The sequence below is a fragment of the Gorilla gorilla genome, chromosome 3, assembly GCF_029281585.2.
Source record: "Gorilla gorilla gorilla isolate KB3781 chromosome 3, NHGRI_mGorGor1-v2.1_pri, whole genome shotgun sequence".
Lineage (NCBI taxonomy): Eukaryota > Metazoa > Chordata > Mammalia > Primates > Hominidae > Gorilla > Gorilla gorilla.
In genome coordinates this window covers 14,803,077-14,816,537 of record NC_073227.2, presented here as the reverse complement: position 1 = coordinate 14,816,537, position 13,461 = coordinate 14,803,077, and the positions used below count along the sequence as shown (strand labels likewise).

General features: G+C 55.3%; 1 protein-coding gene across 1 annotated transcript in view; it reads left to right on the top strand.

The window, feature by feature from the left end:
- Positions 1–13,461, top strand: part of MAN2B2 (mannosidase alpha class 2B member 2) — a 47,632-nt gene that overhangs the window by 19,527 nt on the left and 14,644 nt on the right. The window contains exons 7-11 of the mRNA XM_004038397.5: positions 562–760; positions 3,159–3,349; positions 4,244–4,400; positions 6,664–6,797; positions 11,101–11,375. Of these exons, the coding sequence (XP_004038445.5) occupies positions 562–760; positions 3,159–3,349; positions 4,244–4,400; positions 6,664–6,797; positions 11,101–11,375 (956 nt within the window). The remainder of the gene's footprint in view (positions 1–561; positions 761–3,158; positions 3,350–4,243; positions 4,401–6,663; positions 6,798–11,100; positions 11,376–13,461) is intronic.

Below are 13,461 nucleotides of genomic sequence, written 5' to 3'. Positions count from 1 at the left end.
CCCAGTCAGGCGGGCCCCAGAGCCTGCCTTCTTCATCCATGACTGCCCTTGTGAAGGCAAGCTTAAGGTCAGTAACTCAGTCATGGTTATTATTGCTGTTATTAATCATTATATTATAATAATTAATAATCATTAATTATAATGATTTGGATAAGTAGTAACACTGATGGGCCTTAAGAGATGCCCAGGGCCGGGCGCTGTGGCTCACACCTATAATCCCAGCACTTTGGGAGGCCAAGGCAGGCAGATCACCTGAGGTCAGGAGTTCGGGACCAGCCTGGCCAACATGGTAAAACCCTGTCTCTACTAAAAATATAAAAATTAGCCAGGTGTGGTGGCGCCTGCAGCCTCAGGGAGGCTGAGGCAGGAGAATCGCTTGAACCCGGGAGGCGGAGGTTGCATGAGCCGAGATCAAGCCACTGCTATGGGAGCTGGTTTGGGGCCCCTGTTGGCCACCTTGGAGACTGGGAGGGCAGCTGGTGGAGGGCGGTGATCAGCCCACCCCCACTGGGCGAGCGCCCTGCTCCCATGGCACAGGATGTTGCTCCCATGTCCCTGCAGGGATGTGACAAGCAGTTCTTCAATGCCTCGGTGCAGTTTGCCAACATGGACCCGCTGCTGGACCACATCAACAGCCATGCTGCCGAGCTCGGTGTCTCGGTGCAGTACGCCACGCTGGGCGACTACTTCCGTGCCCTGCACGCTCTCAATGTCACCTGGCGTGTCCGCGACCACCACGACTTCCTGCCCTATTCCACAGGTACAGGCTTCCAGGGGCTGGGGTGGTAGTTTGGTGGCAGGGAGGGTATAGTCCATGTACCCTCTGCCCACTTCAGTGTCTGCTCGGCACTGCTCTCCAAGCCCTGGAGGGGTTCCAGGCAGGTTCTGTGTGGGGCACAGGGGCAGAGACTGACCCCCTCTGCTCACTCCACCTGGACGTCCTGGCCGCCACATGCACCACCTGATTCCCACAGGGTTCAGCCCAGGGTTCAGCCTCTCACCATTGCCCACCACATGCAGTTTCCTGCCTCTGGCCTTTGCACAGGTGGTGCCTCCTGCTGGGAGTGGCCTCCATCACCTTCTCTTCCTGCATGAGTTCCACATAAACCTCTTCTACGAGCCCTTTCCTGATGCTGAGGCTGACTCAGGCTTCCTTTCACTGCACAGTCATTACTGGGCACCTCCTGTGCATCATGCCTGTGTCCTCAGGCCAGAACTGGGCTGGCCACCAGCAGCACAGCCTGAGAGCTAAGAGGGCTGGCTGTGAGTAAGCCTCTACTCCCTGGCCGTGTGCAAGTCATGAAACCACCCTGTCTCCAAAGGGGGAAATTTGTGGTGCCTTGTGCATAGATGGGGTTGCTGTGAAAATTCAATGAGAAGAAGTGCTCTCAGCCTCCTGCCCAGCACAGAGGCAGGGCTCAGCAGATGTCCTAGCCCTCTGGGTGTATACTGCTGTAACAGTATACCACAGAATGGGTCATTGATAAGGAAATGAAGTTTCTTTGGCTCACAGATGTAGAGGCCGGGAAGTCCAAGGTGGAGGGCTGGTGTCTAGAGAGGGCCTTCTTGCTGCATCACCCATGGCTGAAGGCTGAGTGCAAAAGAACAGCCGGACAAGGGGGTTGAACTTGCTTTTCTAACAGTCCCAGTCCCATGACAATGACATTAATCTGTTCACGAGGGCAGAGCAGTCCCGTGACAATGATATTAATCTGTTCACGAGGGCAGAGCCTTCATGGCCTAATCTCCTCTTAAGCACCCCACCTCTTAATACAGTCACAATGGCAATTAAATTTTAACATGGGTTTTGGAGGGGCATTCACACCATAACATCTCCCTTCCAAAGAGATGCCACAGATGAACTCCAGCTGCAGGGCTCATTCTGGCCTGGGCACTGCCTTGACTCACCCTTGACCTGGCTTAGTCCTGCCTCTCTGGGCCCCAGCCTCCGGGTCTGCATGGTGACCAGTGGGGCTGCATAGTCCCCGGCTCCTGCTGTTGACACCACACTGGAGGCAGGTGGGGCTACACACACGGGTTGGGGGATGTCCGTGGATGTGGGTGTGGTTATAGTCAAGGCAGGAGGAGATATGTTAACGTGGGCATGGCTAATGGTGAGGTGGGTGGGGTAGTGACTGTGGGTGTGGTCACATCTAGCAGGTAGGGATACACCCGAGTCAAGTTGGGTGTGGCTCTGTCCAGGTGGGCGTGGTGTCCATGTGGGCATGGTATCCAGGTGGGTGTGGTATCCAGGCGGGCATGGTATCGTGATGACCACTGAGAATGTGGAGCCCCTGCCAGACTGAATGGAATCGGGCCTCACCACCCACTCTCAACATGGCTGCAAAGCTGTTGACCCACAGGCCCCATCTGACCCACAGGCTGTGGCCTGTCCCCTGGGCCATGTGACCACCCTCCCAGTCTGGTTCAGGACCAGTGGGGGAAGAACAGGGAATCAAGGCAAATCTGGGCACATCCCAGACGCTGAGGAGCAGGAAAGCAGAAGCAATAGGAAGCTCCCTTCTGAGACAGACAGCCACTCCCTGGGAGGGTTCAGCCCTCCTGCCTCCTGCATGGGCCCTGGGCATCCTCATCCTCTCTGTCTTGCATCAGGATACTGGCTCCCTGGGGTCTCTGAGCCCTTGCTGCCTCCTACCATCCATCCTCCCTGGACGCCCAGAGAATCCCTGCTGAAACGCATGCCTGTCCTGGCCTCCCCATGCCCACGTCACACATGAAGGCCTCTGTGCAGTCTAGGCCCTTCTCAGTGGGGTCCTGCCCACCTGGCTCCTCCTCTTCCCCTCTGGGTCTCCCAGGCCCTTTGCTCACACAGCTGTTCTGTGTTTCCTAGGCACCCTGGGCTTGCCTCAGATCATGATCCTTCAGCACCCCACCCCACCTGCCCCAGTGCAGCCTGTCTCTCCCACCCTGCCCAAGGCCCATCCAGGGTTTTCTGGGCGGTTCCTAGTCTGGCTATGGGAGGAGGCCTGAGTTGGGAGCCGTAAGCCCTGGGCTCACTGCCTGCCCGGCCTGCCTCCTTGGGTGACCCTGGCAGAGGCTGCCTCTGCAGCCCCAGCTTCTCAGCTCTTCCAGGGCTGGAGCTTAGCAGACTTCTGGGTCATGCCGTCTCAAGCTCACCATCTTCCCTTGTCTCCCAGAACCATTCCAGGCCTGGACGGGCTTCTACACGTCCCGCAGCGCACTGAAGGGGCTGGCCCGGCGAGCCAGCGCCTTGTTGTATGCCGGGGAGTCCATGTTCACACGCTACCTGTGGCCGGCCCCCCGTGGGCATCTGGACCCCACCTGGGCCCTGCAGCAGCTCCAGCAGCTTCGCTGGGCCGTCTCCGAGGTAACACCACATTTAGCCACAGTGGCAGGATTGGAACCTCCCATGCTGCGCACCTCCCCTCCCTTGTCCTAGCCAATCCTTCCAGCCCTGGGGCACTAGAGGCCCCACTTTACAGAGGGGAAACTGAGGTTCCCTTTGGTTACAAGGCCAGTGCATGGTGAACCCAGGCCAAGGCTGAGACCACAGCCTGATCCATCCAGCTGGTGGCCTCATTAAGCTTTGTAGCAGTTTAGCAAGAGGGATAAAGGACAAGGTGGAGTGGCACTTGTGTCCGACAGCCCTGCCTGCATCCATATCTCGGCTCAGCTGTGTGATGTCAGGCACATGATTCCCACACCCACCCAAGACCTAATTCCCTCCTGTACAATGAGAACAACAAGCTTGCCCAGGAGGATGGTGGGGCAATTGGATATGCTGGTGTGCACAGCCTGCTTGGTGCAGTGGCTGCTGAATAGCCAGTTCATGAGTTTCCGTCTCCACCCATCCCCTACTGTACTGATGGGAAAACAGACCCAAGACAGCCTGTAACTTGTCCTCAGTCACCTATCCAAAAAAGGGTCACACCAGCCATGACACTGTAACAGTTCCCCAAAAGGAGCTGCTGGCAGAACATGTCATTGTGTTGTGGGAGAAATGAGGTGACTTCAGGGTCCATCAGAGCAGGGGGTCCAGAGATGGGGGACAATGAGTTCCCACAAGGGCAGGAAAAGTTGGGCGAGCTCCTCAGCTTCTCTTGGCCTCAGTTCCTCCTTCTGTAAAATGGCGGGGACTGCCCCCTTCTCCACTGGCACCTGGCAAGCCAGAATGAGAGCCAGCGCCTAGTAGGTGCCTTGTAGGTGCTTTGCAGAGTCAGGTCCTGATCCTGTTCTTCTTCCCCTCTGGGGGTTGCTGCAGGTCCAGCACCATGATGCCATCACTGGGACTGAGTCCCCCAAGGTGAGAGACATGTACGCAACGCACCTGGCCTCGGGGATGCTGGGCGTGTGCAAGCTGATGGCCTCCATCGTCCTAGATGAGCTCCAGCCCCAGGCACCCATGGCGGCCAGCTCCGGTGAGCAGGGCCCTGCAGGGAGGCTGTGGCCCCTTTATGAAGGGAGAGCCTGAGGAGGTCAGGGGAGGGGCTCAACGACCCCAGCTTCAGACTCTGAGTCCACATCACCCATATCGCCCTTCCCCATAGTGAGAGCTCGGACAGGTGGCTTCAGTCCTCCCAGCCTCCGTTTGCTCATCCGTGCAATGAGGAAGGGTTGGTGATGTTACAAGAAGAGCCAGAAATAGCAGCTAACATGTTTTGAGCATTTACTAAGCTCAAAATACCCTTCATGCAGTATTGAATTTAATGCCTCACAAAATCTGTACAAAATAGGAATGGTTACTGTCCTCATTTTACAGCCGAGGAAACGGACTCAAGTTATATGCTAGCCCAGGGCCACTCGGGTAGGAAGGAGCAGAGCAGGGATTGAACCTGAACACGGTGCTGCCCAGCCTTGGCAGAGAGTACGCCGGTGTCCTCAGGGGCCCAGTCCCTTCCTGGCTCCTGGCACTCCCTCCCGAACTCCACTTGGCTGACATCACAGCAGGGCAGCCGTGGGACCAGCCTCTTTGACTGTGAGTTTTCCCACGTGTAGAGTGACTGATCACATGCCAGTGTGCCTGGGACTGAGGGGTTTCCAAACTGGGAAGATCCTGGACAAATGAAGACAGGTTGGCGCCCTCCGCCCGCATGAGACTTTTCTGTGCATAGGCCCCCAGGTCCCACCCACAGCCTGCACCTGGTCATCTTGCACTTCCTTCTTGTTTTTTGTTTTTTGAGACAGGGTCTCACTGTGTCACCTAGGCTGGAGTGCAGTGGTGCCAGTCATAGGTCACTGCTGCCTTAGACTCCTGGGCTTGAGCGATCCTCCTGCCTCAGCCTCCCAAGTAGCTGGGACTACAGGTATGCACTACCACACCTGGCTTATTGTTTTATTTTTATTTTTTTTTGGACAGACAGGGTCTCACCATGTTGCCAGGATGGTCTCTAACTCCTGGGCTCAAGTGGTCCTCCCACCTTGGTCTGTCAAAATGCTGGTATCTGGCCAGGCATGGTGGCTCACACCTGTAATCCCAGCACTTTGGGAGGCCAAGGCGGGTGGATCACGAGGTCAGGAGATCGAGACCATCCTGGCTAACACGGTGAAAACCTGTCTCTACTAAAAATACAAAAAAATGAGCCGGGCGTGGTGGCGGGTGCCTGTAGTCCCAGCTACTCATGGGCTGAGGCAGGAGAATGGCATGAACCCCGGAGGCAGAGCTTGCAGTGAGCTGAGATCGCACCACTGCACTCCAGCCTGGGCGACAGAGCGAGACCCCGTCTCAAAAAAAAAAAAAAAAAAGTGCTGGGATCACAGGCAAGAGCCACCACGCCTGGCTGCCTTGTACTTCTTGGTGTCCCAGCTGTGGCCTGCCCACTGCCCTAGCATCTAACATGCCCTTCCCCTCCCATCTCTGTCTGTGTGTAATCCCATCCAACCTGCAGGCTCTGGAAGGCCCCCTGGCCTCAGGAACACCAGCCAGGTGGAAGAGACAGTGGCAGAACGGGAGCTCTCAGCTGGGGTCTGGCTTCACTGCCAGGTGGGGCCTTTTGAGGAGCTGTCATTCCAATGAACACACAGGAGAGGCTTCCCCAAGCTGTGAATAGGTAGAGAAGACCAGGAAAGTGTCCCCGGCAGAGGGAACAGCCCAGGCAGAGGCAGGGAGGCTGGAAGTATGTGCTGGGTTCAGGGATCCAGGAGTTCTCAGTTGTGGCCAGACCTCACACACATGGGCTGGTAGGATGCAACAGAAAGAGAGGCCAGGTCCTCATCACAGGGACCTAAAATGCCAGGCTAGGCAATGGACTTGACCCTCTGGGCTCCAGAGAATTCTCTGGTGGCTCACAGTGCCCAGCACTCAAAGCTTTGGAGCCAGGCCTTAGAAGCTGGGTCACCTTGGGCAAGTGGCTGTACTTCTCTGGACCTGTTTCCTCATCAGTAAAATGGGCTGACAGAGATGTGTGAGGAGCGAATAGAACCTCAGTTCTCCAGGGCGACACGGACACCTTATGTTCCGAGCCCCTCCTCCTGCCCTGCCCTGGAAGCCAGACTGCAGAATGTAGCCCACGCTGTGTCTGTGGGAAACACCTGTTGGCCTACCCCCTTCCTGGCTTCCCTGGGAGTTCTGGAGGGCTGCATCTCACCTGCCTCAGTTTCCCTCATACCGAGGGGCAGCCAGTGAGCACCCCATTCCAGAAGGTGAGTCACATGGCACAAGCAAAGCCTCTTCTCTGTGTGCAGATGCAGGACCTGCAGGACATTTTGCCTCGGTCTACAACCCGCTGGCCTGGACGGTCACCACCATCGTCACCCTGACTGTTGGTTTCCCTGGAGTCCGCGTCACAGATGAGGCGGGCCACCCAGTGCCCTCGCAGGTATGGACACAAAATCCTGCTGGAGGGGCCTTGGCTGCTTGCTGAACCTGCTCTGGGCCGGGCACATTGTCTCTTCTGACCCTGCAAGGGAGGCCTTATCGCCTTTGTTTTACGGAAGAGGAAACTGAGGCTTTGAGAAGCAAAGTGGGGTTTTTTTCCCAACACCACCCAATTCTCCACTTTTCTGACACCAACTGAGTGTCCTAAAATCATTTCATTCCTGAACTAAGTACCTGGAGTGAGCACAAACCCCACGAGTTAGGGGCCCAAAATCTCACAAGACCCCTAATTTCAGACACCAGCCACAAATGGGGTTCCTGGGCTACCACACTTGTGTCCTGCTGACTGAATTCTGGGGTTCCCATGATACACACACACACAAGTTTGATAATTCATTAGAACAGCTCACAGAACTCAGGCAAGTGCCATACTTACCATGACAGTTTTGTTAGAAAGGGTACAACTGGCTGGGTGCGGTGGCTCACGCCTGTAATCCAAACACTTTGGGAGGCTGAAGCGGGTGGATCACCCGAGGTCAGGAGTTCGAGACCATCCTGGACAACATGGTGAAACCTCGTCTCTAACTAAAAGTACAAAAATTAGCCAGGCGTGGTAGCACGCACTGGTATAATAATTGGGAGGCTGAGGCGGGAGAATCGCTTTAACCTGGAAGGCAGAGGTTGCAGTGAGCTGAGATTGCACCACTGCACTCCAGCCTGGGCAACAAGAGTGAGACTCCATCTCAAAAAAAAAAAGAAAGGGTACAACTCAGGGACAGCTGCAGGGAGCACTGGTGAGGTGGAAGCAGGGAGGGCCTAGCATCCCAGCCCTCTAACCTGGGCTCGCTTCCTCGGGAGCAGCCCCATCCTGAAGCCACCTATGGGCCTTGCCAGAAGGCACCTCAACAGCATAAGCTCAGATAAGGTTGGAAGGGGCTTGTTATGAACTTTAGAAGACACTCCTATCACTCAGGAAGTTCCAATGGTTTTAGGAGCTCTGTGGCAAGAGCTGCAGACAAAGACCAAATCTATCTATGTTTACTGTACCACACAGAGTCCCTGAGGTCACACAGCTGCGAGGTGGCAAACTCCCAACCTCCAAACCTTCCTTGGTCAATCAAAGCCATGGTTCGAGTGAAAGTGTGACAGTCTGCCCTTGTAGGAAGACATCACCCAGGGACACACAGCCGTTGAGGGGAGTTAGATCTACCCAGTGGACTGATACTGGGCATGGGGCATCCAATGTGGCCAGAAGCCGAGGGCCATCTGTGTCATCATCCCCGTCATCCCCTTGTGTACTCGGAGGCCTGCTGAGACTAAGGGACTGGTCAAAGTCCCCCAGTGAGGGAGAGGTGGAGCAGGCTCCATATTCAAGCACCACCAGCCGTGAGCTGAGCCTTCCCCTGCACCCAGGCCTGGCACTGTGCCCAGCACCAATGGGGTCACGCTATGGGAGATAAGGGCCTCATCTGTCGCAGCCTGCTTGGGCTGCTATGACAAAGTCTCATAGGCTACATGGCTTAAATGACATACATTTATTTCTCACAGTTCTGGAGGCAGGAAGTCCAAGATCAAGGCGCCAGCATAGCCGGGTTCTGGTGAGGGCCTCTTCCTGCTTGCCGTCTTCCTGTGTGTCCTCACATGGCACAAGAGGCCAAGGGAAGTCTCTGAGGTCTTTTTTACGAGGGCACTAATCCCATTCTTGGGGGCCGCACCCTCCTGACTTAATCACCTCCCCAAGGCCCCATTCCTAAGTGATGACTTGGAATCCGGACGTCAGCCATTTGAGGGGACACAGACATTCAGTCCGTGGCATCACTCATGCCGAGTGGGAGTTAGGAGGTGGCATTAGCCTTTCAACTGTTGTGCCCTGCTTACACTTTTTAAAACAAGTTTTAGTGTCAGTTTTCCTTTTTTTTTTTTTTTTTTTTTTTTGAGACAAAGTCTCACCCTGTCATGCAGGCTGGAGTGCAGTGGCACAATCACAGCTCACTGCAGCCTCAACCTCCCAGGCTCAAGTTGATTCTCCCACCTCAGCCTCCTGAGTAGCTGGGACCACAGGTGCACACCACCATACACGGCTAATTTTTTTGTTTGTTTTTTGGTAGAGGCAGGGTCTTACTATGTTGCCCTGGCTGGTCTCAAACTCCTGGCCTCAAGCAATCCTCCCACCTTGGCCTCCCAAAGAGCTGGAATTACAGGCGTGAGCCACCACACCAGGCCTGTTCACCCTCCTATTCGCTGGGCCCCCTTGTATGGGCTGATCCCTAGAAAGGCCTCACATGTGGGAATCTTTCCGTCACTCCCCTGCCTTTGGGAATATTTGTGATCTAATATGAATTTCCACCCTGGCATGTGGGAAAGCCTTCAGGAATCTTAAAGGGGTGCTTTAATGGAGGTGCCGATGTTAGGTATGGGGCTGGACTGCTTTTCTCCACACCACCCAGACACCCCACATGGGTCAGGCCAACTCCGCTTCCAGACGGCGCCAGACACGCCACCCAGCTGACCCTTCTTGGGGAGGTGGAGGAGGGGCTGACATCACTCATTCACTCAGCAAAGCTCCCGAACGCCCATCCTGGGCCCAGCCCTGGGCTGGGTGCTGGGCCCCTGGACCTGGGCGAGGCCAGGCCCCATCCCAGGACACAGACGTGGATGGTGACGGTGTGGAGTGGTGACTCGGGAGCCAGGGGAGCCTCGGCCAGAACTGAGACCGAGGAGGAGTTTGTCCAGCACAGGGAGAGGCGAGGGGAGGGTATGGGTCTGAGCAGACCCTTACACACACCCCTTCCCCACTCAGATGCAGTATCCGTTAAGAGTAGATTCCCTCAGCACACATTTCTGGAGCTCCTACTGTCTGTCAGCCCCTGTTCTAGGCGCTGGGGATGGTGTACTAACCAAACAGACAAAATCCCACTGCCTGGGCCATCTATTCCAGTAGGGGAGACAGGTGATAACTAAAATAAGAAAAATATGGAATATGATAGGCGATGACCACCGTGAGGGGGACAGTCACTACAGCAAGTTGCAGGGGCTGGGGACACATTTTAAATAGGTGGGCCAGGCCGCATCAATGTGGGATCAGGCAGACAGGGAACAGGTGTCTGCTGTATTTGGGATAAAGGCTGGGTTGGGAGGCGTGTACACCATTATTGGGCTTGCTAATAAGGGGCCCCCCAAAAGGCCTCCCTACCAGGGCACAGGAACTGAGGGGGCACAGTGCCCTCCTCCAGCCTCCCTCCCCAAATCAGACACCTCAGAGGTGAGCAGAGGCCAGGAGGGTTAACCTGGAAAAGTCCCTCCACGTGGGGATGAGAAGATTGGGGGATGGCCCCTCCCAGGAGAAGGTAGTCCAGGTGGAGGGCACAGCGTGGCACAGGCTCAGAGGCAGGAAACGGCAGGAGTGTCAGGAAGGAAGGGTTGGTGATGCTGGAGCCCCAAGGGCCAGAGGACAGAGCAAGGTCACCGCAGGGAGGAGGCTGGGTCCCAGAGGAGGCTTCCTTCCCCGATTGCAGCAGACAAGAGTCTCGAAAAGCTTGCTTTGGTTGCTGCAGTGGATGGGTTGGTAGGCACAGGAGTGGATGTGGGGACAGCAGTGCAGATGCTGGGCAGTTACCTAGGGAGGGGTCACAGCAGCTGTGACCAGGCAGAGGCCACAGGGAAGGGAGATGATGAAAGGCCTCAAGAAGGCGGTGGGAGTGGCTGGAGGGTGGGGGATGGGGATGCCTGGGGGATGGGGAAGGGGAGTGACTGAGGGATGGGATGACTAGGGGGTAGGGGTGGAGAAAGCTGGACAGCGGGGAGCAGAAGGTGCAGGGTAGGTGCTGGAAGAGCCATCGTTGGATGGGGATGCTGCAGGGAGCAGATGTGGGTGGGATGGGGTAGCTGGTGAGGTCAGCTGTGGACATCCACGTGGAGGCGTCAAGCAAGAAGCTGTATTCGTGGATCTCGGGTTCCAGAAGAGGTCAGCGGATTTGGGTTTGCTTTTGGGAGTCATCACTTTGGTTGATGAAGGATGATTAAAGGAGCTGGGGGTGTTCAGGAGCTCCCAGTTCAGGAGCTGGGAGTAAGAGAAGCTTTGGGGACCCCAAGAACCAGCTGTCTTCAGGTCGCTGAAGGGTTCTCCCAGGACTGATGTGGTTTGTGGGGGTCCAAGGGGAGAAAGCCAGAACAGGGGGCAGGGAGGAGAAATCGGCAGGATCCGAGAGATGGAAAGACACTGCTGCCTCAGCAGGTAGTGAGCACCCCATTCCAGAAAGTGTGTGAGCTGACAGTTAACAAGTCTCATCCTGCTGGCCTTGCAGATCCAGAACTCAACAGAGACCCCATCTGCGTATGACCTGCTTATTCTGACCACAATCCCAGGTCTCAGTTACCGGCACTACAGCATCAGACCCACTGCAGAGGCCCAAGAGGGCACCCAGGAGCTGGCTGCCACTGTGGCCAGCACCCTTCAATTTGGCCGCAGGCTGAGGAGACGCACCAGCCATGCGGGCAGGTACTTGGTGCCTGTGGCAAACGACTGCTACATTGTGCTGCTCGACCAGGATACCAACCTGATGCACAGCATCTGGGAGAGGTAAGGTGCAGCCATTGCTATCTCTGAGGCACAGGCATGCCTGGAGCATGGGCATGTCAGGCCCCTACCTGGATTCTCCATTTGCTCACTTGCTTGGGGGAAGGACAGATGGTGGTGAAACCCCTTCCTGCTATTGTGATCTTTAATTTTACAAGTGTGAGCCTGGGCCAGTGCAGGAAAGGCTTTCTTATACTTTTTCATTCCAGGGCTATTGATCCATAGAAAAAAATGAACATTGAGGGACTCACTCTGGGAAAAAAAAAATTACCACTTTTTTAATTTAGAGAAACATAAAATCTCTATTCAGTAAATAGTGTTACTGTCTTTAAAGCAGGACAGGACTTTCAAAATCATCTAATCCCACCCACCTACCTGTCTACTTACCCATCTATTCACCCACCCACTTATCTACCCACCCAGTTATCCATCCATCCACCCAATTATCCACCCACTCATCCATCCACTCACCCACTTACCCATCCATCCATACATCTACCTACCCACCCATTCATCATCCATCCATCTACCCACCTATGTACCTACCCATTCATCCATCCATCCACTCACCCAACCACCCATTCATTCATTCATTCAGTCTTGTATTCATTCAGCAGCTATTTGTGGACATCAGAGTGGGCAGCTGACCTCCCAAGAAAGACCTCGTGGCTGGTTTATCCTTCCTAGGCCACGTCCGGTGCAGTCTTCAACAGGCCCAGCTGCCTCTGCCAGAATATTCACCTTGTCTCCTGATGTGACCTCCTAACCGAGAGGGGTACATGGCAGAAAGTGAGGGGACAGGAAAGGGGAGAGGGGAGACAGAAAAAGAGGAGGGAGAGAAGAAGGGAGAGGGGCATTTGTACTGAGGTGGGTATCAGGGGAGCTCAGCTCAAGGTCACTGTCAGCAGCTCCCTGCCCACAGAGCTCCAGGACTTCTCTGGGAATGGGGCCCCAGTCAGGTCTGTCCTCATCTTTCCCCAGTGGCTCCTGAGGGAAAGCGGGGCAGGTGCAGGGGTGACAGCAGCCAGCATGGGTGGCTGGCAAGGGGGGAGTTGGGCAGAGGAGCTGCAGAAATGGGAGAAACCCCAGCATGGTCCAAGCCTGCCATGTTAGGCCAGGAGAGGCAGAATGTGCCCTGTCCCTTCCTCACTCAGGCCCCACGCCCCCTCTGTACATGCCCCTTAGGGCAGCCCACGGACCCCACATGCCTAAGCCAGGGTCCCACCCGGCATTTCCAGCACTGGAGCTCAGGCTGTCCTGTCCCGTTCGTGGCCCTGTCTGTCTCTCTTGTTTTGAACTCCAGTGAGGACAAAGGAGTTCTTATTAGGCTCCCAAAACCCCACCAGGGGTAAGCCTTGCAAAACCAGTGCCTGTCACCTGAGCAGAAAGGAGGAGCTGTTGGTATTCAGAGTAGGGGCCATCTGGAGACGACACCTGGGGCCAGGCCCCAGGCCTCAAAGGGCATAGGGGAAGTTGTTCCATAGGAAGGAGACGGCCTGTGCAGAGGCCTGGGGTGGGAAGCCAAGGGTGCAGACACCAACCCCAGGGCAGTGTGGGTTGAAGGGAGAGCTTCTGTTCCTTATGTAACAGCTTGACTGAGATGCACTTCACATACCACACAATTCACCCATTTAAAGTGGGCAATTCAGTGGTTTCTGGTGCATTCACAGAGTTGTGCAGCCATCACCACAATCAATTTTAGAACGTTTTCATTACTCCGGAAAGAAACTTCATGCTGTTGAGCAATCACTCCCCATCTTCCCCTCCCCCATGGGCCCTGGCAATCCTAGTCTATTTCTGTCTATACGGATTTACCTGTTCATACAATATGTGGTCCTTTTGCAACTCACTTCTTTCACTTCACATATTTTTTCCCCTTTTTATTGATTGATTGATTGAGAGAGTCTCATTCTGTAGTCTAGGCTGGAGTGCAGTGGCACAATCATGGCTCACTGCAGCCTCAACCTCCTCTGGGGCTCAAGTGATCCTCCCACCTCAGCCTCTTGAGTAGCTGGGATTACATGTGCATACCACCACACCCAGCTAATTTTTGTGTTTTGTAGAGATGGTGTTTCACCATGTTGCCCAG